General features: G+C 44.8%; 1 protein-coding gene across 2 annotated transcripts; it reads left to right on the top strand.

Annotated features, from left to right (window-relative positions):
* The first annotated feature begins 771 nt into the window (after positions 1 to 771).
* Positions 772 to 7,955, top strand: LOC100191610 (uncharacterized). 2 transcript variants are annotated; one of them, XM_035966609.1, is made up of 12 exons: positions 772 to 1,081; positions 4,509 to 4,598; positions 4,697 to 4,756; positions 4,837 to 5,109; positions 5,208 to 5,282; positions 5,371 to 5,427; positions 5,789 to 5,929; positions 6,037 to 6,087; positions 6,189 to 6,284; positions 6,360 to 6,443; positions 7,136 to 7,237; positions 7,454 to 7,955. In XM_035966609.1, the coding sequence occupies exons 1-12, from the start codon at positions 968 to 970 to the stop codon at positions 7,547 to 7,549; spliced, it is 1,239 nt and encodes a 412-aa protein (XP_035822502.1). In that variant the 5' UTR covers positions 772 to 967; the 3' UTR covers positions 7,550 to 7,955. The 2 variants fall into 2 exon arrangements, with proteins under 2 accessions (XP_035822502.1, NP_001130511.1); NM_001137039.1 differs by lacking the exon at positions 772 to 1,081 and adding an exon at positions 2,879 to 3,152 and having other exon boundaries at positions 7,454 to 7,915.
* The last annotated feature ends 15,615 nt before the right edge of the window (positions 7,956 to 23,570 follow it).

Genomic DNA, 23,570 nt, shown 5'->3' with positions numbered 1-23,570 from the left:
CGAGTATCAACACTGGTCCGGTATTCTCGAAATTCTCCTTGTCCAGAAACTCCTCGTAGCAGCATGTGGGGACTAGTTTGAAACTTTATTTTTCAAGTAAATTCTATTTTTCAAGAAAAAATAAACTAATTTTCTTTGTAAAAATAAAAATCTATTAAAAAATAGGGTTATCAAACTAGCCCTAAGAAAATTTCCAACAATACCTCAAACTACCTCAAATTGAAATATAAGACTCTACACAGAAAAACTACTACAACAATAACTCATTTTGTAAAATTTTGTAAAAACATATAGTGCACCCTCTCAAGTGCCTCAAATATACTATACCTTAATGGGTTGCCCTATAAACTAGAATTAAGGGCTCGTTTGGTAGAGCTCCGCTCTATGATTATCTAGCTCTGAGAGCTAATTCTCTGATAGAGTGATTCTAAGTGATTCTCTACCGAAAGTGAATCTATTTGATGAAACCCGTTTGGTAAATAGGCTGTGAAGTGATTTCGGAGGGGTTAAACAGTGGAGAGCAGGTCAGGAGTGGTGTGAAACATGTTTTTTGGCTCACACTTTATAGTACAAAGTAAAGACTAGATTGACTTCACTCATACCATAAAGCACTTTAGATTTTTATCGTTTGGCTTGACAGGAGTGATTCTTCAAGAGAGCAGAGCTGTGTCAAACGACCTTAAAATTTTAATGTTGGAACATAATATTTTGTTGGTGTTCTAAATTATATAAAATATATTTAGTTTTAAATTATAGAATATTTTTATAGTACTTTTGGCGAGAAAAAGAGGCTCGGGGCGGTGGCGCTGCCTCCCTCTCTCTCTCTAGCCCAGCCGCCTCCCCAACGGCCCAACCTCACCGAGGAGAGAGAGACCGATACAGAGAGAGAGACCAAGAGGACACGGGAGAGAGGACGTTCATTTCCGCGTCGTCTCCGCCCGCAGCCGGCAGCCCCACCACCCACCACATGGCCGCCATGCCGGGTGGGGCCCACGGCGCCGGCGCCGCGGACCCGATGCAGGTGGACCAGCCGCTCCCCCCTGCCGCCGCAGGCACAGCACACGCCCCCGCCGACGCCAAGGTGAGCGAGGTTCTTTTTTTCCTGTCGGCCGCCGCCGTGTGTTTCCGGCGGCCCGGAGCGGTCGCGCAGGCCTCCCGGATCTCTCCGTTCCCTGTTGCCGTGGACTGGAGAACAGCTCCGGCGCCCATGCCTCGACAGTGCAGAGGTGTGGAGACGATGTAGATCCGTGCAACGACGATTTCGACGAGGAGGGGAACGCACCACACCACATCTTCTCCTGCAGCTGCTGCGTATGGGTCTATGGGACAACATGGGTGAACTGGCGGAAGGGTACGACGAGGTATGGCGAAATTTCACGGACAGACGTACAGTGGCAAACAGATTTGGTAGTCCCCGATGAAGCCGACGACGCGGGCGTGGGTTCAAGATCAGCGAGCCGTACCTGAACACCCAGATCAGAGACATGGCCACCGCATCTCCTCCCGGCGTCGCCTGCACTCCGTTCCCTTTACAGGGGCATCAGCTGCGGCCTTGTTCCTTTGTTAGGCCGAAACTCGAGGGCGAGTAGAAGCAGACAGCAGGAAGCCACGCAGGCGCAGCCGAGTCGCCGCCTCCCAATCCTCCGCCCCTTGCCACCAGATCCGCGGTAGCCAGCATAGGTGCCGGAGCCTCCATCTCTGTCGCGTGATCGGCCGACCTCGGCTGGTGCGTGCTCCCCCGCAGCGGGCTGGAAGAGGTCGAAAGGGGAAGGGGAGCAGCGGATCCGGAAGTCGGGCAGGCGGCGGCGTGTGAGGAGATAGCGGAAGGGAGAACGATAAAGCTGGATTGGATAAACAATTCGTGTCCGAAAACCTCACGTCCGTGATAGAGTCTCGCTCGCGTCCGTGGTGCGTGGACGTGTCGGCAGCTGTGAGGATGTCGTACCCGAGAACACGGAGGGAGGCCGAAACGCGAGCATGTTTTAAGACTTTAGAGTCAATGTTGAAAAATAGAAAATAGTGTGATGCCCTGAAATTCCATCGGTAGCTTTTTAGTTAGAGTACAACACTATCGAGTATCAACACTGGTCCGGTATTCTCGAAATTCTCCTTGTCCAGAAACTCCTCGTAGCAGCATGTGGGGACTAGTTTGAAACTTTATTTTTTCAAGTAAATTCTATTTTTCAAGAAAAAATAAACTAATTTTCTTTGTAAAAATAAAAATCTATTAAAAAATAGGGTTATCAAACTAGCCCTAAGAAAATTTCCAACAATACCTCAAACTACCTCAAATTGAAATATAAGACTCTACACAGAAAAAATACTACAACAATAACTCATTTTGTAAAATTTTGTAAAAACATATAGTGCACCCTCTCAAGTGCCTCAAATATACTATACCTTAATGGGTTGCCCTATAAACTAGAATTAAGGGCTCGTTTGGTAGAGCTCCGCTCTATGATTATCTAGCTCTGAGAGCTAATTCTCTGATAGAGTGATTCTAAGTGATTCTCTACCGAAAGTGAATCTATTTAATGAAACCCGTTTGGTAAATAGGCTGTGAAGTGATTTCGGAGGGGTTAAACAGTGGAGAGCAGGTCAGGAGTGGTGTGAAACATGTTTTTTGGCTCACACTTTATAGTACAAAGTAAAGACTAGATTGACTTCACTCATACCATAAAGCACTTTAGATTTTTATCGTTTGGCTTGACAGGAGTGATTCTTCAAGAGAGCAGAGCTGTGTCAAACGACCTTAAAATTTTAATGTTGGAACATAATATTTTGTTGGTGTTCTAAATTATATAAAATATATTTAGTTTTAAATTATAGAATATTTTTATAGTACTTTTGGCGAGAAAAAGAGGCTCGGGGCGGTGGCGCTGCCTCCCTCTCTCTCTAGCCCAGCCGCCTCCCCAACGGCCCAACCTCACCGAGGAGAGAGAGACCGATACAGAGAGAGAGACCAAGAGGACACGGGAGAGAGGACGTTCATTTCCGCGTCGTCTCCGCCCGCAGCCGGCAGCCCCACCACCCACCACATGGCCGCCATGCCGGGTGGGGCCCACGGCGCCGGCGCCGCGGACCCGATGCAGGTGGACCAGCCGCTCCCCCCTGCCGCCGCAGGCACAGCACACGCCCCCGCCGACGCCAAGGTGAGCGAGGTTCTTTTTTTCCTGTCGGCCGCCGCCGTGTGTTTCCGGCGGCCCGGAGCGGTCGCGCAGGCCTCCCGGATGTCTCCGTTCCGCCCCCCCCCCCCCCCCCCCCCCCCCTCGTTTCGTTTACCCCGCGTCGTGTTTGGTGGTTCCCTCGTTCGATCCGTCCGTAGATCTGCTCCGCGCGCGGCGAGGCCAGGTCTAGCTGCATGCCCCTCCCGCGCGATTTCTCTGGGGAGGTGGAGGAGCTTTGCTTGCCGGGGAGGATATGCGGCTGCGCTGCCTTCCTGGTCCTTGCGTGCGCGCTATGCAAGCTTCTTGCCTCTGCTTTCGCCAGGCCGCTTGGCTTTGGCATGCCGGCTTGGGGTGCCTTTGCATAGTGGTATACTAGGTGATCACAACTGCTCCAAACGGGGGAATTGAACTAGGTAATTCTTTTTTAGATGATTGTGACAGTTAATCTCACTCTCTTGTTAGGGATATTTGAATGCACTAGAGCTAATAGTTAGTTGACTAAAAAATTGCTAGTGAAATTAGAGCAACTCCAAAAGAATATGCAAAAATTTTCCCCAAAAAATGATTATAGAGGGCATACTAAAACTGATTAGGGGTGGAATAAAATGTTTACTCCAGCAGTTTCCCCAAAATAAAAAACTAAAACGAAATTGGACCAACTTTTAATGCATGTAGCTAGCCCACATACATGTCGTTGGTTTTTTTTTAAATTTGCATCCCCCTGCCTTGTGTTCTCGCACACCAGCGCAGGACACGCCCGCCACGCCACCAGCTAGTGCGCGCACGTACGCAGGCGATTGGGGAACTTTCTTGTCGCACATATTTGAGGGACGCCAATCCTTGTTTGTGGGTCGCGAAAAAATGCGAGCAAGGAAGGGGATTCTGTTGGAGTATGGAAATCAGCGTTTCTTTTATAAAAATGGTTTTGGGAAGCCTTTACGTGTTTTCTTGGAGATGCTCTTAGCTAGCTAACAATAGCTAATTTGCTAAAAATAGCTAGTAGCTAAACTATTAGCTAGACTGTTTGGATGTCATCGGCTAATTTTAGCAGCTAACTATTATCTCTAGTGTATTCAAACACCCCCTAAGCCATGGTGTGATTGGCAGGTTTGTGATGTATGTTTTGTCTTGTTGCGATTTCAGTTCTGTTTGTGGATAAGGATTTTCTGAATTGTTGAGTTTTCATTTCTAGCAAGCCTAGTTTGTGTGAATTAGCAATAGTTAGATGGCTGTAATTCCCCAATTCTACTACCTTGTGCCGCAGTCCTCGGCATTTTAAGAAGGGTACCATGTCTCGGCTATGTGCTGCCACCTTTTTTTATGGATTTTACTTTGTGACAGCATGCTGGTTCTATGATTGAAGGGAGTGATCCGGTCACAGGCCATATAATCTCGACAACCATTGGAGGGAAGAATGGAGAGCCTAAAAGGGTAATTTTTATGGGACCAAAATTCACCGGACATTATTGAATGTCGTGCATACAGCTATATCTTTCCTAACTTGGGTTGTGTGTTTTTCTGCTGCTTAGACTATCAGCTACATGGCAGAGAGAGTTGTGGGAACTGGATCATTTGGAATCGTCTTCCAGGTACCGTGATGGCTGCTTTGCTATAAACCTTCCTATGTTTTTTTAGTTACCCTGATTCTATTGTCTGCATGTACATTTAGGCAAAATGTCTGGAGACTGGTGAGACTGTTGCGATTAAGAAGGTTTTGCAGGACAAGCGCTACAAGAACAGGGAGCTACAAATCATGCGATCCATGGATCACTGCAATGTTGTTTCCTTGAAGCATTGCTTCTTCTCTACCACAAGCAGAGATGAACTTTTCCTTAACTTAGTGATGGAGTTTGTTCCCGAGTCATTATATCGGGTGTTGAAACATTACAGCAATATGAACCAGAGGATGCCACTCATTTATGTCAAATTATATACCTACCAGGTAAAAAAATCATTTATACTCTTTTGGATTCTGGAATGTTCTGCTACTCTTTTTGTTAAATCTACAGAAGATTGGATGTGATTTTGATTTTTTTGCAGATATTTCGAGGCTTAGCCTATATTCACACAGTACCTGGAGTTTGCCACAGGGATGTGAAACCACAAAATCTTTTGGTATGGCCTGTCCATATCTTATAATTTGGTTTCACAAAATCTTAATTCTTAATTAATCTGAATCTGATAGTCAGCTCATTCATTATAGGTTGATCCACTGACTCACCAAGTGAAGATATGTGATTTTGGGAGTGCCAAAATGTTGGTAAGTTAATGCAGTCCTGTAGCTTGTGTACAGCTAATATCATATGTTTTCTTTGTTGTTCTAAAGAAGGCATAACAGTGCAGTTTGATTTGCATACATTGTTTTTAGTGATGAAGTAGCTTCCTTTTGTTGTTATAAAAGTTTCTATGGACAAAATTTCTTACACACTGCTGAATAGAATCCAGTGGCACAAAAGGGGTGAGAGAAGAATCCAGTGTTCCACCTGGACTGCCTCCTATTTTGCTGCTGCTTCAATGCCATCCTATTCGTTTAACGTAGTTTTGTTGCTTTTCAAGTTTCTGGATATATAGAATATATATTTTACTCATTTTAATCCTACTTTATTTCACAATTTGATCAGGTCAAAGGTGAAGCAAACATATCATATATATGTTCACGTTATTACCGTGCTCCAGAGCTCATATTTGGGGCAACTGAGTACACAACATCAATTGATATTTGGTCAGCTGGATGTGTTCTTGCTGAGCTGCTTCTTGGCCAGGTTAGTTTCTCTTCTTTGCTTATCCCACAGATTTCCTGTGGTTATGTATCCATCTGGGCAACAAACTCAGAACTAAACACATTTTTTGTTAAATGTGATTTTATCAGCCTCTCTTCCCTGGTGAAAGTGCTGTGGATCAGCTTGTTGAGATAATAAAGGTACTTGGTGGTTCTGCAGACTGCACTATATTAGTTGTAAAGAAATGTACTACCTAGTGTTTTCTATTTCCATGTATTGGATGGATTTGCTTTGCTGACAGGTTCTTGGTACCCCAACGCGCGAGGAAATCCGATGTATGAATCCAAACTACACCGAGTTTAGATTTCCTCAGATCAAAGCTCACCCATGGCACAAGGTATGTGAAATTTATTTATCATGTTATATCATTGAATGGTAGAAAACTTAAACTAAAATACCTTTGCTCTTGCAGATTTTCCACAAGCGGATGCCTCCAGAAGCTATAGATCTCGCTTCACGCTTGCTCCAGTATTCACCAAATCTAAGATGCACTGCTGTGAGTTTTGTCTTCCTATTTGACTCATTCTAATCAACTAATCTACCTATCAATGATTGCAAAGCTTAGTTATGGCATTAATTGTTTCTTCCTAATTGATTGGTCATGTTGACCCATTGCTTTCTATTTTAGCTGTTAAATGTTCCCATCATCTCAATTTGTGTGTATAAAGCTACTACTGATGATTCATTCAATATAAAAAAAAGTAGTACCGATGATTGGATATGATGGTGCCATATCCTTTTCCTTTCTATTGTCATAAATGGTGTCCAAGACTTTACATGACATCCTTCGTAGCATGACAATGCTGCACCTTATACCCATCCAAAATGGACTTCTCTGTAAGCTTTTCACCTCTTGGAGTCTGTGCCAAGTGTGAAAAAGGAACCATGGAGGTCTTTGATTGCCTTATCTGGATTACCTTTGTCAAGACTTGAGAAGTCAGTAGGCTGTTAGCCTTTATAGTCAGAAGATGTGTGTGCTAATCTCAGCTGGATTTCAATTCTGCACTGTAATTTCTACCTTATAAAATTTCCTCTCCTTGGAGGTGACATTGATGGACTTGAAAACATAAAAGCATTTTGAGTGTCTTTTCTAAGAGGACAATCAACCATCAAGTCTAAGATGCCTAGCCTAACAACTACTGTTCCTTCACTGTGTTGATTTTATTGCTAATTTTGGTAACCATGCAGCTTGAAGCGTGTGCACATCCATTCTTTGACGATTTGCGAGAACCACATGCGAGGTTGCCAAATGGACGGCCATTTCCTCCACTGTTCAACTTTAAACAGGAAGTAAGCAGTTTCAAGACTGAGACACATTAATGCTTTGCATGTGATTTTCTTTCAACAAAATAGGACAAAACATGTGGGGATTGGGGAACTGTAGTCGCGTTTGACTGAAATGGTAGTTTGAGCACACGATAAGCAAATGTCCGAAGCAAAACAGCTGAACATAAATGCCTTTCTACAAGCGAGATACCGACATTGTATTTGCCTATGAACTTGCAGCTAGCAAATGCCTCCCCAGAGCTCATCAACAGGTTGATCCCAGACCATGCTAGGCGGCATCTTGGGCTCACATTATTGCCCGCTACTGGACCATAGGCGAAGGCTCTATGGTGGTGCTTCGTTGTGCGGAAGGCAACCTGCATTCAAGGTGTAGAATCTGACAATTATTGGAAGGTCAAACATGAGCTGGCGCGTAAGGAGAGGTGGTATGTTCTCGTGCAGCCAGCCTTAATTTGTCGCATGTCTTAATGCAAAAATCTGATTTTTGCCCAAGTAGTGAGAGGAGGGAAGGGGGTGGTCGGTGTATTGTTAAGCTATTGAAGGAATTCGATCCCTGCTATTGTGTTACTTTCTCCAACGTTTAAACGTTGTAGTGCGCCTGTAAGTGTTCCATATATCCCCTGTTGTCAGTCAGTGTAATTCTGTAAATGTTATTAATGGGAAATTATTTCGTGCTTTTCCAACCACATAACTAATCCCTACCTTGTTGGAAGCAATCTCTTGTTTTCGTTGTCAGTTGTGCTGATCTGGGAATTGTTTCCTTCAACTCCATGCGAGCAAGTTTTAGTTCTGAATGAATTGTCATCCTAGAGTAGCATCAGATGGGCACGTGCCTAGTGCAAAGGCAGCAAAGATATAATGGGAGCACAGGTGAGGGCGAATGGGGTTCTGTTGGCTATGGTCCATTGGCTGTGGTTGAGCAGGCCGCCATTTATTAGTCGCTCTGTTTATCGCGACGCCGACACCGTGCTCAGTTGCATGTTCCAACGGCATTTTGCTTTCTTGACTTCACACACTGGCTATCACTGCGTAATGTTCAGTATTCTATGGTCAATAATCACGGTATTGACAGGTTCAAATTGAAAATGAACGGTGCTGCAGGTTTCAAAGTGAGCAGGTGAAGCTATATGGATTCGCATGGGTCTGTTCGAGACTATTCACTCCACTTTCAACTTCGCCACCCAAATAAAAAACACGGTTCTACGAACTCTGCTTCTGCTCTAGAAAAAGGGTAAAGGTCAAAGGTAAGTCTAGCCTTTTTATAGAGCACCTAAAAGAATACTTAAGATAATCTAGTTTTTAGCTGCTCTGAAGTACAATGTGTTAGATGCTTGTGTTTGCTATTGTAATCAATGTAAGTGTTATAGCCCTTGGTAGCACATGCACTCATTTTTTTTGATATATATACATTAGTACATTACAACCCACTCCACTTTGATTAGGGTTAGGGTTTCCTTCGTCTAACATGGTATTCGGCCAGTGTTTCTCCCATCTTTCTCGTTTCTAGCCATCGGCTCCTATGTCGACCGCCGTCGGTAGCGGCTGACTCCACCAGCCGTCATGGCAGGTCCTTCGCCTCCCTCCACTGCCCCTCTCCTCACCCCTTCCTTGACGTTGGTTTTCACTTGTCTCCTCTCCCTCCTCTCCGGCCAACGCAAGCGTCGGCCCCGCCCCTCAAGCTGCCATGGTCATCTCTGTCTCTCTAGTCGTCGGCCCACCCACACCCTCTCCCGTAGGTGGCGGCTCCTAGGCCTAGCATGTCGGCGATGTTGTGGGCCCTGGGCTCCTCGCTTCGTCGTCCACACCACCCCATGTAGTAGGCCTGCCCACCACTTCATCGGCCTGGCTCACCATCGTCGCCATGGGCCCTACCATACCTGGCCTGGGCATGGCTGACCAGGGCCATGATATTTCTGTCGCCCACCTCCATCTCTCTAACCTGAACGCCGCCGACCTCCCTCCCTCTAGACCAGTCATGGCTACCATGGGCGCGGCCAGCCAGGGCCTCCCTATCACCAGCCTCGGCATCGTCGGTGTGGCCCCAGACTGTCTGCCCCTTGGCCCCGTCCTCGCGCATCCGTCGAATGCATTGTCACCCTTCGATGTGGTGGCTGCCCACTCCACCCTAGCAGCGACCCTCACGGCTACCAAAGTTGTTATGGCTGCTACCCAGGAGCGCGATCGTGTCGCTGCTTTCTCCTAGGAGCACGAACGCAATGCAGTCGATACCCTCACTGAACAGCTTGATGAGGCTAAGCACCATCTACTTGGCTCTTCCTGCTTCACACCTCCCTCAGAGCCCCATGCGGTCTTGCCTCATTCGGTGTACAAGGTCATCGTCATCACCAACCTCCATGCCCAAGTGGTGCATGCCTAAAACATTCGTTCTCTGGTTCTTGTCATCCTCAACCCGACTTCCTCCAACTATGCTCGTTGACGTGACCTTGTCCTCACCCTCTAGCGCTACACCCTAGATGACCACATCCTCACCGACACTGCCTCCCTCACTATCCCTTCCTCGCGGTAGATGGATAGTGTGGTCCTCTCGTGTATCCTTGGGACGACCGTCACCATTGAGTTATATAACATCGTTTGCGAGCATGTCGTAATGTCCGCTAGGCTTGAGTTGCCATCGAGGAGAAATTCCTCGGCAACCGTGAAGCTCACGCTCTTCTCCTTGGTACTGCCTTTTGAAGCTTCATCTAGGGAGACCTCTCCATCATGGAGTACTGCCGCCAGATGAAGGGCATGACAGCCACACATGGTGGCCTCCCTCTATGACCTCATGGAGCACGTAACTAATCACACGCTCATCCTCAACCTCCTTTGCGGCCTCAATGAGCGCTACGATCACCTTCACACTTGGGTCACTCGCTTGGTCCTATTCCCATCCTTCCATAAGATCAACCCTTTCCTCACTCAAGCGATCACCAAGATCAATTTTGGGTCTTCCCTTTCTCAAATGGGTGAGATCAATATTTGACAAGGCACTCCACACTAAGTCGGAGGCTCTTGATCGCTTACAACTTGGGAGCAATAACTCCACATAACTTGATCACAAGATTTCTCCTCTTTTTGCACTAAGCTCAGTTCAATACAAGTGTTCTAGCAACTCTTTGCTATTCTAGCTGTCAAAAGATGTATATTATAAGCACACACTCAATTTGGAGCATTTGGATGACTTGGATGGCTAGGAGATGGTCCCTTCACTTATGATTGATGTTTCTTAGCTCATGGATGGAGATGTGCCCGGTTGGAGTGTTATATAAAGCCCCCTACTTGAAACTAGTTGTTTGAACCCTAGTCAACATTTTGTGTAATCTGAAAGTCGCCTAAAGGGGGTGAATAGGCGGAATCTGAATTTTACAACTTTAAACACACTACAAGCCGGGGTTAGCGTTAGAACAAATATTAAGTCCGGGAGAGAGGGGAAAACGAATCAACCAAGAAATAAAGCGGATGAACACGGTGATTTGTTTTACCGGGGTTTGGTTCCAAAGAACCTAGTCCTCGTTGAGGTGGTCACAAAGACCAGGTCTCTTTCAACTCTTTCCCTCTCTCAAACGGTCACTTAGACCGAGTGAGCTTTCTCTTTACTTCTCACGGGTCACTTAAACCCTGCAAGGACCACCACACAATTGGTGTCTCTTGTCTTGCTTACAAAGCACTTGAGAGTAACAAGGAAAAGAAAAGAAAGCCAACCAAGCAAACAAGAAACACAAGTGATCCTCTCACAAGCCCTAATGCGCTAGAGTTGAATTTGGGACTTTGAGTGGATCGATCGCTTTGATTTGTATCTTGGAGTGAAGTCTATTGCTCTTGTATTGAATGCAATGTGTGGAATGCTTGGATACTTGGAGTGGAGGTGGTTGGGGGGTATTTATAGCCCTCAACCACTAAACAACCGTTGGGGAGGGCTGTTGTCGATGGGCGCACCGGACAGTCCGGTGCGCCAGCCACGTCATGCAACCGTTAGGGTTCGGAAGCTGTCGACCGTTGGAGGCTTTGTCTTCTAGCGGCACCGGACAGACACTGTTCAGTGTCCTGTGCGCCTCTGACGGGCGGCTTTGACTCTACGCGCACTGTTCTTCACCGTTCATCTGATTCTCCAACTTTTGCAGTCGACCGTTGTGCGAAGGAGTCGTTGCTCCGCTGGTGCACCGGACAGTCCGGTGAATTATAGCAGAGCGCGCTGTTGAAAACCCAAGAGTGGTTGGTTTGAGATTGTACGGCCCTGGTGCACCGGACACTGTCCGGTGGCACACCGGACAGTCCGGTGCGCCAGACCAGGGCACACTCTGTTTCTTTGTTCCTTTGAATTTGAACCCTTTCTTCAATCTTTTATTGGTTTGTGTTGAACCTTTATGCACCTGTAGATCATATAATCTAGAGCAAACTAGTTAGTCCAATATTTGTGTTGGGCATTCAACCACCAAAATTAATACTGGGAAAAGGTTAACCCTATTTCCCTTTCAATCTCTCCCTTTTTGGTGATTGATGCCAACACAAACCAAAGCAAATATATAAGTGCAGAATTGAACTAGTTTGCATAAGGTAAGTGCATATGTTACTTGGAATTAAACCAATTTATAATTTAATTAGATATGCATAGATTGCTTTCTTTTATTTAACATTTTGGACCACATTTGCACCACTTTTTTTGTTTTTGCAAATCTTTTTGAAAAATCTTTTTCAATGTCTTTTGCAAATAGTCAAAGGTATATGAATAAGATTGCAAGAAGCATTTTCAAGTTTTGAAATTTCTCCCCCTATTTCAAATGCTTTTCTTTTGACTTAAACAAAACTCCCCCTGAAATGAAATTCTCCTCTTAGTTTTCAAGATGGTTTTAATAGATACCAATTGGAAAGACAAACTTTTGTAAAAAATAAATAAATCATCATTTCGAAATTTTTTGAAGTTGGTGGTGCGGTCCTTTTGCTTTGGGCTTAACATCTTCTCCCCCTTTGGCATTAATCGCCAAAAACAGAAACGTTGAGAGCCCTCCTTTATTTTCTCCCCCATTGGTAAATTAAATATGAGTGAAAGATTATACCAGTTTGGAGAGCGATGTGGAGTGACAGCGAAGGGTAAATGATATCGTCAGAGTGGAGTGGAAGCCTTGTCTTCGCCGAAGACTCCATTTCCCTTTCAATCTACGACTCCCGTGTCGAGGCCCATTTGTTTCCATGGGTGTCTTGATGGGCTTGGCATCCTTCATTCCAAACTTGCTAAGTATGTCTTGAATGTACTTTGTTTGGCTGATGAAGGTGCCGTCTTGGAGTTGCTTGACTTGAAATCTTAGGAAATACTTCAACTCCCCCATCATAGACATCTCGAACTTTTGAATCATGATCCTACTAAACTCTTCACAAGTAGATTTGTTAGTAGATTCAAATATGATATCATCAACATAAATTTGGCATACAAACAAATCTTTTGCAATAGTTTTAGTAAAGAGTGTAGGATAGGCTTTTCTGACTTTGAAGCCATTAGTGATAAGAAATCTCGCATGCATTCATACCATGCTCTTGGGGCTTGCTTGAGCCCATAAAGCGCCTTTGAGAGTTTATACACATGGTTAGGGTACTCACTATCTTTAAAGTCGGGAGGTTGCTCAACATAGACCTCTTCCTTGATTGGTCCATTGAGGAAGACACTTTTCACGTCCATTTGATAAAGCTTAAAGCCATGGTAAGTAGCATAGGCAAGTAATATACGAATTGACTCAAGCCTAGTCGGGCTTGTGAATAACCTTTGGCCACAAGTCGGGCTTTGTTCCTTGTCACCACACCATGCTCATCTTGCTTGTTGCGGAATACCCATTTGGTACCTCATTCCTCATGAAGTTGTTGAGCTCCTCTTGCATTGCCAACACCCAATCTGAATCTCTTATGGTGTGTTTGGTTTGTGGAGTCACTCTATGCTTCATGAGGTGATGCATCATAAGTTCATTCCATCAATTTTGGTGGAATCAACCCACTCCTCATGTATATACTAATTATTAGCTTATGAGGAATCAGGTGGTGATGGATCAACCCATTCTATTCCACAAACCAAATAAAAAAGTGAGGAGTAAGAAGAAGATGAATCACTTCATTCCTCAAACCAAACACACTCTTAGTGCATCCTCCACCCTGTATGGCTCAATAGAGGACACAAAAGAGTAATGTTCACAAAAATGAGCAACTCGAGATCTAGTGGTTACCCCCTTATGAATGTCACCGAGAATGTAGCTCACGGGGTGATCTCGTTGAATTGCTTGGTGGACTCTTGGGTGTGGCGGTCTTTGACCCTGTATTTCTTGATCATCTTCCTTGTCTTGATCAATTTCATCTCCCCCTTGATCATTGTCCTCTTCTTGAGGTGGCTCATCCTCTTGATCTTTATTTTCATCATCTTGAGCATGTTCCTCATCTTTAGTTGGTGGAGATGCTTGATTGGAAGATAATGGTTGATCTTGTGCTTGTGTGGGCTCTTCGGATTCCTTAGGACACACATCCCCAACGGACATGTTCCTTAGCGCGACGCACGGAGCCTGTTCATCATCTAGCTCATCAAGATCAACTTGCTCCACTTGGGAGTCATTAGTCTCATCAAACACAATGTTACAAGAAACCTCAACTAATCCAGAGGATTTGTTGAAGACTCTATATGCCCTTGTTTTTGAGTCATATCCTAGTAAAAAGCCTTCTATAGCCTTAGGAGCAAATTTAGATTTTCTTCCTCTTTTAACAAGAATGAAACATTTGCTACCAAAGACTCTAAAATATGAAACATTGGGCTTTTACCGGTGAGGAGTTCATACGATGTTTTCTTAAGGATTCAGTGAAGGTAGAGCCGGTTGATGGAGTAGCAGGCGGTGTTAATCGCCTCAGCCCAAAACCGGTCCGGAGTCTTGTACTCATCAAGCATGGTCCTTGCCATATCCAGTAGAGTTCTATTCTTCCTCTCCACTACACCATTTTGTTGAGGTGTGTAGGGAGAAGAGAACTCATGCTTGATCCCCTCATCCTCAAGAAAGCCTTCAATTATTGAGTTCTTGAACTCCGTCCCATTATCGCTTCTTATCTTTTTGATTCTCAATCCGAACTCGTTTTGAGCCCGTCTTAAGAATCCTTTTAAGGTCTCTTGGGTTTGAGATTTTTCCTGCAAAAAGAATACCCAAGTGAAGCGAGAATAGTCATCCACAATTACTAGACAGTACTTACTCCCGCCGATGCTTATGTAAGCTATCGGGCCGAATAGATCCATGTGGAGTAGTTCTAGTGGCATGTCCGCTGTCATTATGTTCTTGTGTGGATGGTGGGCGCCAACTTGCTTTCCTGCTTGACATGCGCTACAAACCCTGTCTTTCTCAAAATGAACATTTGTTAGTTCTAAAATATGCTCTCCCTTTAGAAGCTTGTGAAGATTCTTCATCCCAACATGAGCTAGCCGGTGATGCCAGAGCCAACCCATATTAGTCTTAGCAATTAAGCAAGTATCGAGTTCAGCTTTGTTAAAATCAACTAAGTATAGTTGACCCTCTAATACTCCCTTAAATGCTACTGAATCATTATTTCTTCTAAAGACAGTAATACCTACATCTGTAAATAGACAGTTGTAGCCCATTTTGCATAGTTGAGATACAGAAAGCAAATTGTAATCTAAAGAATCTACAAGAAAAACATTGGAAATAGAATGGTCAGGTCATATAGCAATTTTACCAAGTCCTTTGACCAAACCTTGATTCTCATCCCCGGATGTAATAACTAGGGCTAGACGAAATGCTCGTGGCTCACTGGCTCGCTCGGTTCATGGTCAGCTCGGCTCGGCTCGGATCGGCTCGTTTGATTTTTTTCACGAGTTGAGCTGACATCCTAGCTCGGTTCGTTAACGAGCCAGCTCGTGAGCTAAATGAGCTACCATATTCTAGCAAAACGAAACTATATGCATATCATTTACAGAATAATTGATGAACATGTTATATATATGTGAGGTTTTTCTCGTAGGAGGAGAACATTCTTTTCTCCCCTGTCATGTGGTTTGTGCATCCGCTATCAATTATCCAACTTGAGCCACCGGATGCATAAACCTGCAAAACATATTAGGCCTTGTTCTTAGGTACCCAAACAGTCTTGGGTCCTTTCACGTTAGAAACAACCACCTTAGGTACCCAAACACAAGTCTTGGAGCCCTTGTGTTTGCCCCCAACACATTTGGCAACTACTTTGCCTGATTTGTTAGTTAAAACATAAGATGCATCAAAAGTCTTAAATGAAATGTTAGGCTCATTTGATGCAGTAGGAGTTTTCTTTTTAGGCAATTTGACATGGGTTGATTGCCTAGAGCTAGAGGCCTCATTCTTATACATAAAAGCATGGTGAGAAACATAATGAGATTTCTTAGCATGAATTCTCATAATTTTGTGTTCGGAATAATCAGCAGGATATAAAATATAGCCCTCATTATCCTGAACCATGAGAGATTTGCCCTTAACAAAGTTAGACAATTTCTTAGGGGCATTAAGATTGACATTGCTTCCCTGTTGGAAATCAATGTCATCCTTAATGTCAGGGTGTCTCCCATTATAGAGCATGCTTCTAACAAATTTAATTTTTTCATTTTCAATTTCATGCTCATCGATTTTAGCAGTTAATTGAGCTATATGATCATTTTGTTGTTTAATTAAAGCAATGTGATCATTTATAGCATCAATATTAACATCTCTACATCTCCTACAAATAGAAATATGATCAACAGTAGATGTAGATGGTTTGCAAACATTTAGTTCATCTATCTTAGCATGTAATATAGCATCATTTCTAAGACGGGAAATATAATCATTGCAAACACTTAGCTCTTTAATCTTAGAAACTAAATTGTCATTTTCAGTTCTAAGACTAGCAATTGAATCATTACAAGCATTTAATTTTTCAACCTTAGCAATTAAACTAGCATTCTCAGTTCTAAGGTTTGAAATAGTGTCATGGCAAATGCTAAGCTCTTCAAACAAATTTTCACATTTTTCTACTTCCTGAGCATAAACATTTTTAACTTTAACATGTTTTTTGTTTTCCTTAATAAGGAATTCCTCTTGGTTGTCCAAGAGTTCATCCTTCTCATGAATGGAACCTATCAATTCATTTAATTTTTCTTTTTGTTGCATGTTAAGTTTGGCAAAAAGGGTAAGCAGATCATCTTCATCATCACTAGATGAAGTATACTTAGGGGTGATTCTATATTGTACTTTCTTCTTTTTGTCGTCCTTTGCCATGAAGCACTTGTGGCCGACGTTGGGGAAGAGTAGGCCTTTGTTGACGACGATGTTGGCGGCATCCTCGTCGGAGGAGGAGTTGGTGGAGCTCTCGTTGGAGTCCCATTCCCGACACACGTGGGCATCGCCGCCCTTTCTCTTGTAGTACTTCTTTTTCTCCTTCTTTTTCCCCTTCTTGTCGTCGCCCCTGTCACTATCACTAGACATTGGACATTTAGCAATAAAGTGACCGGGCTTACCACATTTATAGCACACCCACTTGGAGCGGGGTTTGTAGTTTTTCCACCTCCTTTGCTTGAGGATTTGGCGAAAACTCTTGATGATGAGCGCCATCTCCTCATTGTCGAGTTTGGAGGCGTTGATGGGGAGCCTACTTGATGTAGACTCTTCTTTCTTCTCTTCCGTTGCTTTGAATGCGATGGGTTGCACCTCGGGTGTGGAGGGTGCCGCCTTTCTCCAAGTCGACGATGTGTTTAAAACCTTTGATCATTAGTTCAAAGCTCACAAACTTTATTATCACTTCCTCGAGAGACATTAATTTGTATCTAGGATCCCCACAAATTAATTGAACTTGAGTAGGGTTAAGAAAAACAAGGGATCTTAGAATAACCTTGACCATTTCATGGTCATCCCATTTGGTGCTCCCGAGGTTGCGCACTTGGTTGACCAAGGTCTTGAGCCGGTTGTACATAGCTTGTGGCTCCTCTCCTTGGTTGAGGACAAATCGACCGAGCTCCCCCTCGATCGTCTCCCGCTTGGTGATCTTGGTCACCTCATCTCCTTCGTGCGCGGTTTTTAGGACGTCCCAAATTCCTTGGCACTTTTTCACCCTTGCACCTTATTATACTTCTCTCGACATAAAGAGGCGAGGATTATAGTAGTTGCTTGGGAGTTAAAGTGTCGGATTTGGGCGACCTCGTCCGAGTCGTAGCCCTCGTCCCCCACCGTAGGTACCTGCGCTCCAAATTCAATAATGTCTCATATGCTTGCGTGGAGTGAGGTTAGGTGATGCCTCATTTTATCACTCCACATACAATAGTCCTCACCATCAAAATATGGTGGTTTGCCTAATGGAACGGAAAGTAAAGGAGCGTGCTTAGTAATACGGGGATAACGAAGTGGCATCTTACTATACTTTTTGCGCTCATGGCGCTTAGAAGTGACGGACGCCGTGTCGGAGCCGGATGTGGAGGGCGATGAAGAGTCGGTCTCGTAGTAGACCACTTTCTTCATCTTTTTATTCTTGTCGCCACTCCGATGCGACTTGATGTGAGGAGGGGATCCCTCCTTCCCTTTGGTGCCAGACTCCCTTGATGGAGCCCTCCCATGGCTTGTGGCCTTCTTGCCGGTTTCTATTTCCCTCTTGGCGGATCCTCCTAACATCACTTCAAGTGGTTAGACTCTAAATAAAGCACTGGGCTTTGATACCAATTGAAAGTCGCCTAGAGGGGGGTGAATAGGCGGAATCTGAATTTTACAACTTTAAACACACTACAAGCCGAGGTTAGCGTTAGAACAAATATTAAGTCCGGGAGAGAGGGGAAAACAAATCAACCAAAAAATAAAGCAGATGAACACGGTGATTTGTTTTACCGAGGTTCGGTTCCAAAGAACCTAGTCCCCGTTGAGGTGGTCACAAATACCGGGTCTCTTTCAACCCTTTCTCTCTCTCTCTCAAACTGTCACTTAGATCGAGTGAGCTTTCTCTTTACTTCTCGCGGGTCACTTAAACCCTGCAAGGACCACCACACAATTGGTGTCTCTTGCCTTGCTTACAAAGCACTTGAGAGTAACAAGGAAAAGAAAAGAAAGCCAACCAAGCAAACAAGAGCAACAAGAAACACAAGTGATCCTCTCACAAGCCCTAATACGCTAGAGTTGAATTTGGGACTTTGAGTGGATCGATCGCTTTGATTTGTGTCTTGGAGTGAAGTCTATTGCTCTTGTATTGAATGCAATATGTGGAATGCTTGGATACTTGGAGTGGAGGTGGTTGGGGGTATTTATAGCCCTCAACCACCAAACAACCGTTAGGGAGGGCTGCTGTCGATGGGCGCACCGGACACTGTTCGGTGCACCAGCCACGTCACCCAACCATTAGGGTTCGGGAGCTATCGACCGTTGGAGGCTTTGTCTTCTAGTGGCACCGGACAGTGCGGTGCCGCACTGGACAGGCACTGTTCAGTGTCCGGTGCGCCTTTGACGGGCGGCTCTGACTCTGCGCGCACTGTTCTTCACTGCTCATTTGATTCTCCAGCTTTTGCAGTCGACCGTTGCGCGAAGGAGTCATTGCTCCGCTGGTGCACCGGACAGTCCGGTGGCACACCGGACAGTCCGGTGAATTATAGCGGAGCGCGCTGTTGAAAACCCGAGAGTGGCTGGTTTGAGATTGTACGGCCCTGGTGCACCGGACACTGTCCGATGGTACACCGGACAGTCCGGTGCGCCAGACCAGGGCACACTCGGTTTCTTTGCTCCTTTGAATTTGAACCATTTCTTCAATCTTTTATTGGTTTGTGTTGAACCTTTATGCACCTGTAGATCATATAATCTAGAGCAAACTAGTTAGTCCAATATTTGTGTTGGGCATTCAACCACCAAAATTAATACTAGGAAAAGGTTAACCCTATTTCCCTTTCATAATCATCAGACATGTCCGATGGTGCACCGAACAAGTTTGGTGCCATCTCAGTATTAGTCTTTGAGTAATGTTATCAAACCATCAGTCTAACACACTACACCTAACACGTCCAGTGTGCCACTGGACATGTCATGTTAGATAGTTGTTGGCGTCCTTCCTCAACCTATTGTTGTGTATTATAAATACGGTGTGTTGCTGATGTGACACCAGACAGGTTCGGTGCCTTTTGTCTAGATTGGTCCAAAATACAGGCTCTCTAGGTGTTGTGTCTGGTGTGTCATCTGGTGCTACACGAGACATGTTAGATGCCCTTCAGCTAACTTGTGTACATTTGCGTACCTTTCTACAAGTCGTATTCGATGAGGTATCCAGTGTGCCATCGGATATGTCTAGTGCCCTTTGTGTTCCAAAGTCCTTTTGTAGCCCTCTTTGGGTACCGTATCCGGTGTGCCATCTGATCCACCACTAGATACATTTGGTGTACTTTGACTAATTTTAATTAGTTTCTTTGAGTTCCTTTGCTTGGGCTTGATTTGCCTTCTGTCTTAGACTTGTATGACTTAGACATATGTTGCTTGAGTCTATTAGAGTCCTCTAAGTCATTCCTTTTGATTTATTGAATCATTTTGTATCTTTCTCTAACTCTATGTTGCATACTTTGAACTCTATAATCAATCACTTACCAAACTAGTTAGTCTAATTAGTTGTGTTGGTCATCAAACGCCAAAACTAATATAGAAATTATTCGAGGTCCATTTCCCTTTCATCTCTCTAAAGTGATAATGAAAGACTTCATCATCACATTATCATCACCTCTGGATGAGTCCACTGACGCATGTAACTCATGATGTATTATGATGGATAAGTGTTGCCATTGTACTTGGGCTAGTTTTCTGAGTGGTAGTTCTGCGACCAAGGGGTGGATTGTAGTCGTGCAGACAATGGGCATCTTTCATCTATGAAATTAAAGTTTTGGAATGTTTTGGGGTGTTGGCCGGCCAGCCATGGTCTTTGAAGTCCCCTTGAGGAGGGCCCCTGCTCGAAGGCTCGGGAAAGTGTCTGTGATGGCGTTGTAGATCCACTATTTCTTGTTGGAGGAGTCTGGATTTCTACTTTTCCTCTTAGATGAAACGTTGCATCTCTACTTGGCCCTGACTACGATGTCTTTTGCTGCTAGGATCTCTCTCTTTGCTTTTGCATGTTTTTGTTTTGTATACAAAGACTTTTTAGGAGTAGTTGTTCTTCATTATTCGGCTCGAAGACTTCATCCTCTTGAGAAGTTGTGAGGTCGTCCTTCGTGCCGTGGTGCAAGGGTAGTGGCTTTTGGTGGGTCATAGAAATTGGACTTTGACATCAGATCTTTGGAATGTGGACACAAACTAGCCTACGTTGGGTTGGTTGTTGAATGGTTGGCCACAAGATCTTATGTTGAGCTAGATTTTGATCTCATAAGGCAAGTTGTGTGAACTGGTTGGAGGCTAACGATGGATCTCTGAGTTGTCCAAATGGATGCTCCCCTCAATGAGTGGGTGATTTGTGGTTTCATTGTGATTGGTGGAGACAACCTTCACCCTTGCAGACTTAGGAGCGGGCTATGGTTAGGTGATCTTCTTCGGAGGTATAGTAGGTTTGTCGTTCGAAGTAGACACGGTGGGCACCAATGTTGAGTCCTAACATGGGTGGACCTGAACAAGTTAGATGACAAGAGTGTTACGACATGACAAATGTGGGATAATGGTTCTCATAAGTCTTATCAGTTGTCCCTTCACCTCGTACGGGTGAGGGTACTTATAGGATAACCAGAGAGTAACCCTCAAGTATGGGCTTACCCTCGACTACCTGCTACATCATAACAATATCTTGTTGCACAATGTCGTTGGGAACGATTATAGACCTTCGGTTACAAACTACCAATTACATACACGTAGTAATGTTTGGGTAGATTTGCTACCGATGGTATGTCTTGTTTAGCTTAAAGGGGTCCATGTTGCCACTGTATCATCGATGTTGTTCTTCGGCTCTCCAAGTGAGAGGTCTTCGAGGCTTTCGTTGGGGACCCTGCATGGAGCAAGAGCGACGAGACCGAAGTCTTTGGTGCCTTCGGGGTCGCCCACTAGTTGATTGGCCTTCGGATATGTCTATGGCCTTCGATCAGGCCTTTGGATGTTTGTCGCTGCTAGTGGAGTCTGCCTATCAGCTGTCACCCTAAGCAGAGACCTTGCCTTGGACTTCGTAACCTTCGACGGAAGTGTCCTGACTGTTGGGGGCCTACACTACCGAAGGTCCTTTGATTAGTTGTATTACACTATTGCCTTAAAAGACTACAAAAAAGCTATGTCGAAGGCCACTTGTTGACGAAGGAACAATCAACTACCTAACATATAACTTCGCCCATAAGCAAATGTGTTTTAGGAACTCTTTTTATAGACGAAGCTAACCTTTGGCTGAAGCGGTAAGCAAAGGTGTTTCGTCTACATGCAAGCGGCAGAAACAAAAAGCGAAGGCGATCGCTTCGGACGCAAGTCAAAAAGGGAAGCCAATGAACAACGAAGGTTGAGACCCGCAAAGACGAAGGCAGGAAAATACGATAATATCCTTATATCATCTGTAAATAGCATATGAAAGCCCTGGTGGGCATTATTGTAAATCAGTCTCGCTCGAGGTCGGCCTCGGGAGGAAACTCCGCCTCGCCCGAGCTCAGTCTCGGCCAACTGCCCTGACAGTGGCACATTAAATGCCACCAACTCTCCCGCGAATCCCATAGGAGACCACCCCAACTACTAATCCGACCACACCCAGCATGATTGTGTACCCATGCGCAGACCCGACCTCGGTCTCGGGAGAAGTCTTCGTCTCATTCGAGCATGGCCTCGGCCAACATCAAAAGAAGAACACCCGACACCGTCAACCTTCCCCCCAAAACCGCCGATGACGGGTGGCTACAGAAATCACAAGGCCGGTGTCAAGTCTGCTTTACACCATCCCATATGGCACACAGGCCGAATTACCATGCACTTTTTACCATGTTGGTCGCTATTTCAACCACTACAGCTCAAACGTCTCGTCCACAAGATGGGCTCGAGTACGCTCCGAGCCCCTGACCCTGGCCACGGCTCTCTGCTTGGTCAAAACACGGGATACATGAACGAGACAACCTCCTCTTGATCAAAGGCAATAGCGAGGACAAGGGCCATCCCAACGACCATACCACTACATGGGCTTGGATTTACCCCCTCTCAACATTACGACGACCTTTGTATCCCTAGGCTCCCCTTGTGGCTATAAAAGGAGGAGTCCAGGGTCCCCAGAGGACAAGGGACAACACTTCACTATTTGCCCTCCACTTTCAATATTGGCACTAGCCCTACGAGCAGCTAGGTGCAAGATAATATAAGTCTCATCCCCCTCGCTGAAAGTAGGGCCTTCTATTGTCCGAATTAGGATAAATCTTGCGCCTTCTTGCATCACCCATCTGGACCGGACACGTAGCACAAATTCACTCGTTGTTTAGGACCCTTGGGACAAAACACCGACAATTATCTAGACGTGCAACACATCAGATCAGAAGAAAAATGTGCCGATGTAGTGGAAGTAGTTGAATGTTGTTGTGTACCAACAACAGTAGCTCACTCGTCCACATCAAGTTCGTTGCTAATCAATACCACAATAACAGTGGTGTCTTCACAACACCAACACATGGAAGGATAAAATGTTGTGATATCGTTGTTCTAGCCCTAGAGATAGACTACAACAATGACACCAAAAAATCTCTCAAGCACATAGACCCTTTGTATACATAGACCCTTGCCCCAAAAAATCCATTAAATAATTGTCTCTTGGATATATATTCAAGAGGTGTATTAGGGCTTATTTGGTTACTTTAGTCCAAGGACTAAAGTTTAGTTATCGAACTAAAGTTTAGTCCATATGATGTTTGGTTGTAAGGACTAAAAGAATTCAGAACATATTAAATGAATCATAATTAGTGGAATAAATGAAGGTAAAAAGTGTAATTAATATGATTTATTAAAAAGTGTAAAATACCCCTTGGCTTTGTTTACCGCATCTGCGTTTAAGTTTTTGTTGACTAGTTACCATCTCCCGGTCTGGAAAATAGAAGCTGACTGAGGCTGACTCCAGCAGATGACATATACGATCGCGAATGCGTTTTTTAGATCACGAAGCACTGTAGCCCCATCCAGCAGGTCGCGGTTGCGAAAAAAGGGTGTCTTCACTACACCTGTGTATCCTCTCCTGTTTTTCGCGAGCTGCTGCTTTTTCCGCATCGGGCAATAGCCTCCGCCGCCGTGAGTTCCGTGTCCGCGACCGCATGCTGGAGTCAGCCCGAGCAAAGATGTGTGCTATGCAAAGCGGGATTATGACGCTGTTTTGCACTGTAGTCTAAAGAGTAACTAGTCAACAAAAACTTAAACGCAGA

Source organism: Zea mays, chromosome 4 (assembly GCF_902167145.1).
Source record: "Zea mays cultivar B73 chromosome 4, Zm-B73-REFERENCE-NAM-5.0, whole genome shotgun sequence".
NCBI classification, from domain to species: domain Eukaryota; kingdom Viridiplantae; phylum Streptophyta; class Magnoliopsida; order Poales; family Poaceae; genus Zea; species Zea mays.
The sequence above is the reverse complement of the archived record's forward strand: the minus strand, read 5'-3'. Positions and strand labels throughout refer to the sequence as shown.

Coding starts and splice junctions, on each gene's coding strand:
- LOC100191610 (XM_035966609.1), top strand. CDS start 968: ATGGCCGCCATGCCGGGTGGGGCCCACGGCGCCGGCGCCGCGGACCCG. Junction 5,930..6,036: donor CTGAGCTGCTTCTTGGCCAG/GTTAGTTTCTCT, acceptor TGATTTTATCAG/CCTCTCTTCCCTGGTGAAAG. Junction 6,444..7,135: donor CAAATCTAAGATGCACTGCT/GTGAGTTTTGTC, acceptor GTAACCATGCAG/CTTGAAGCGTGTGCACATCC.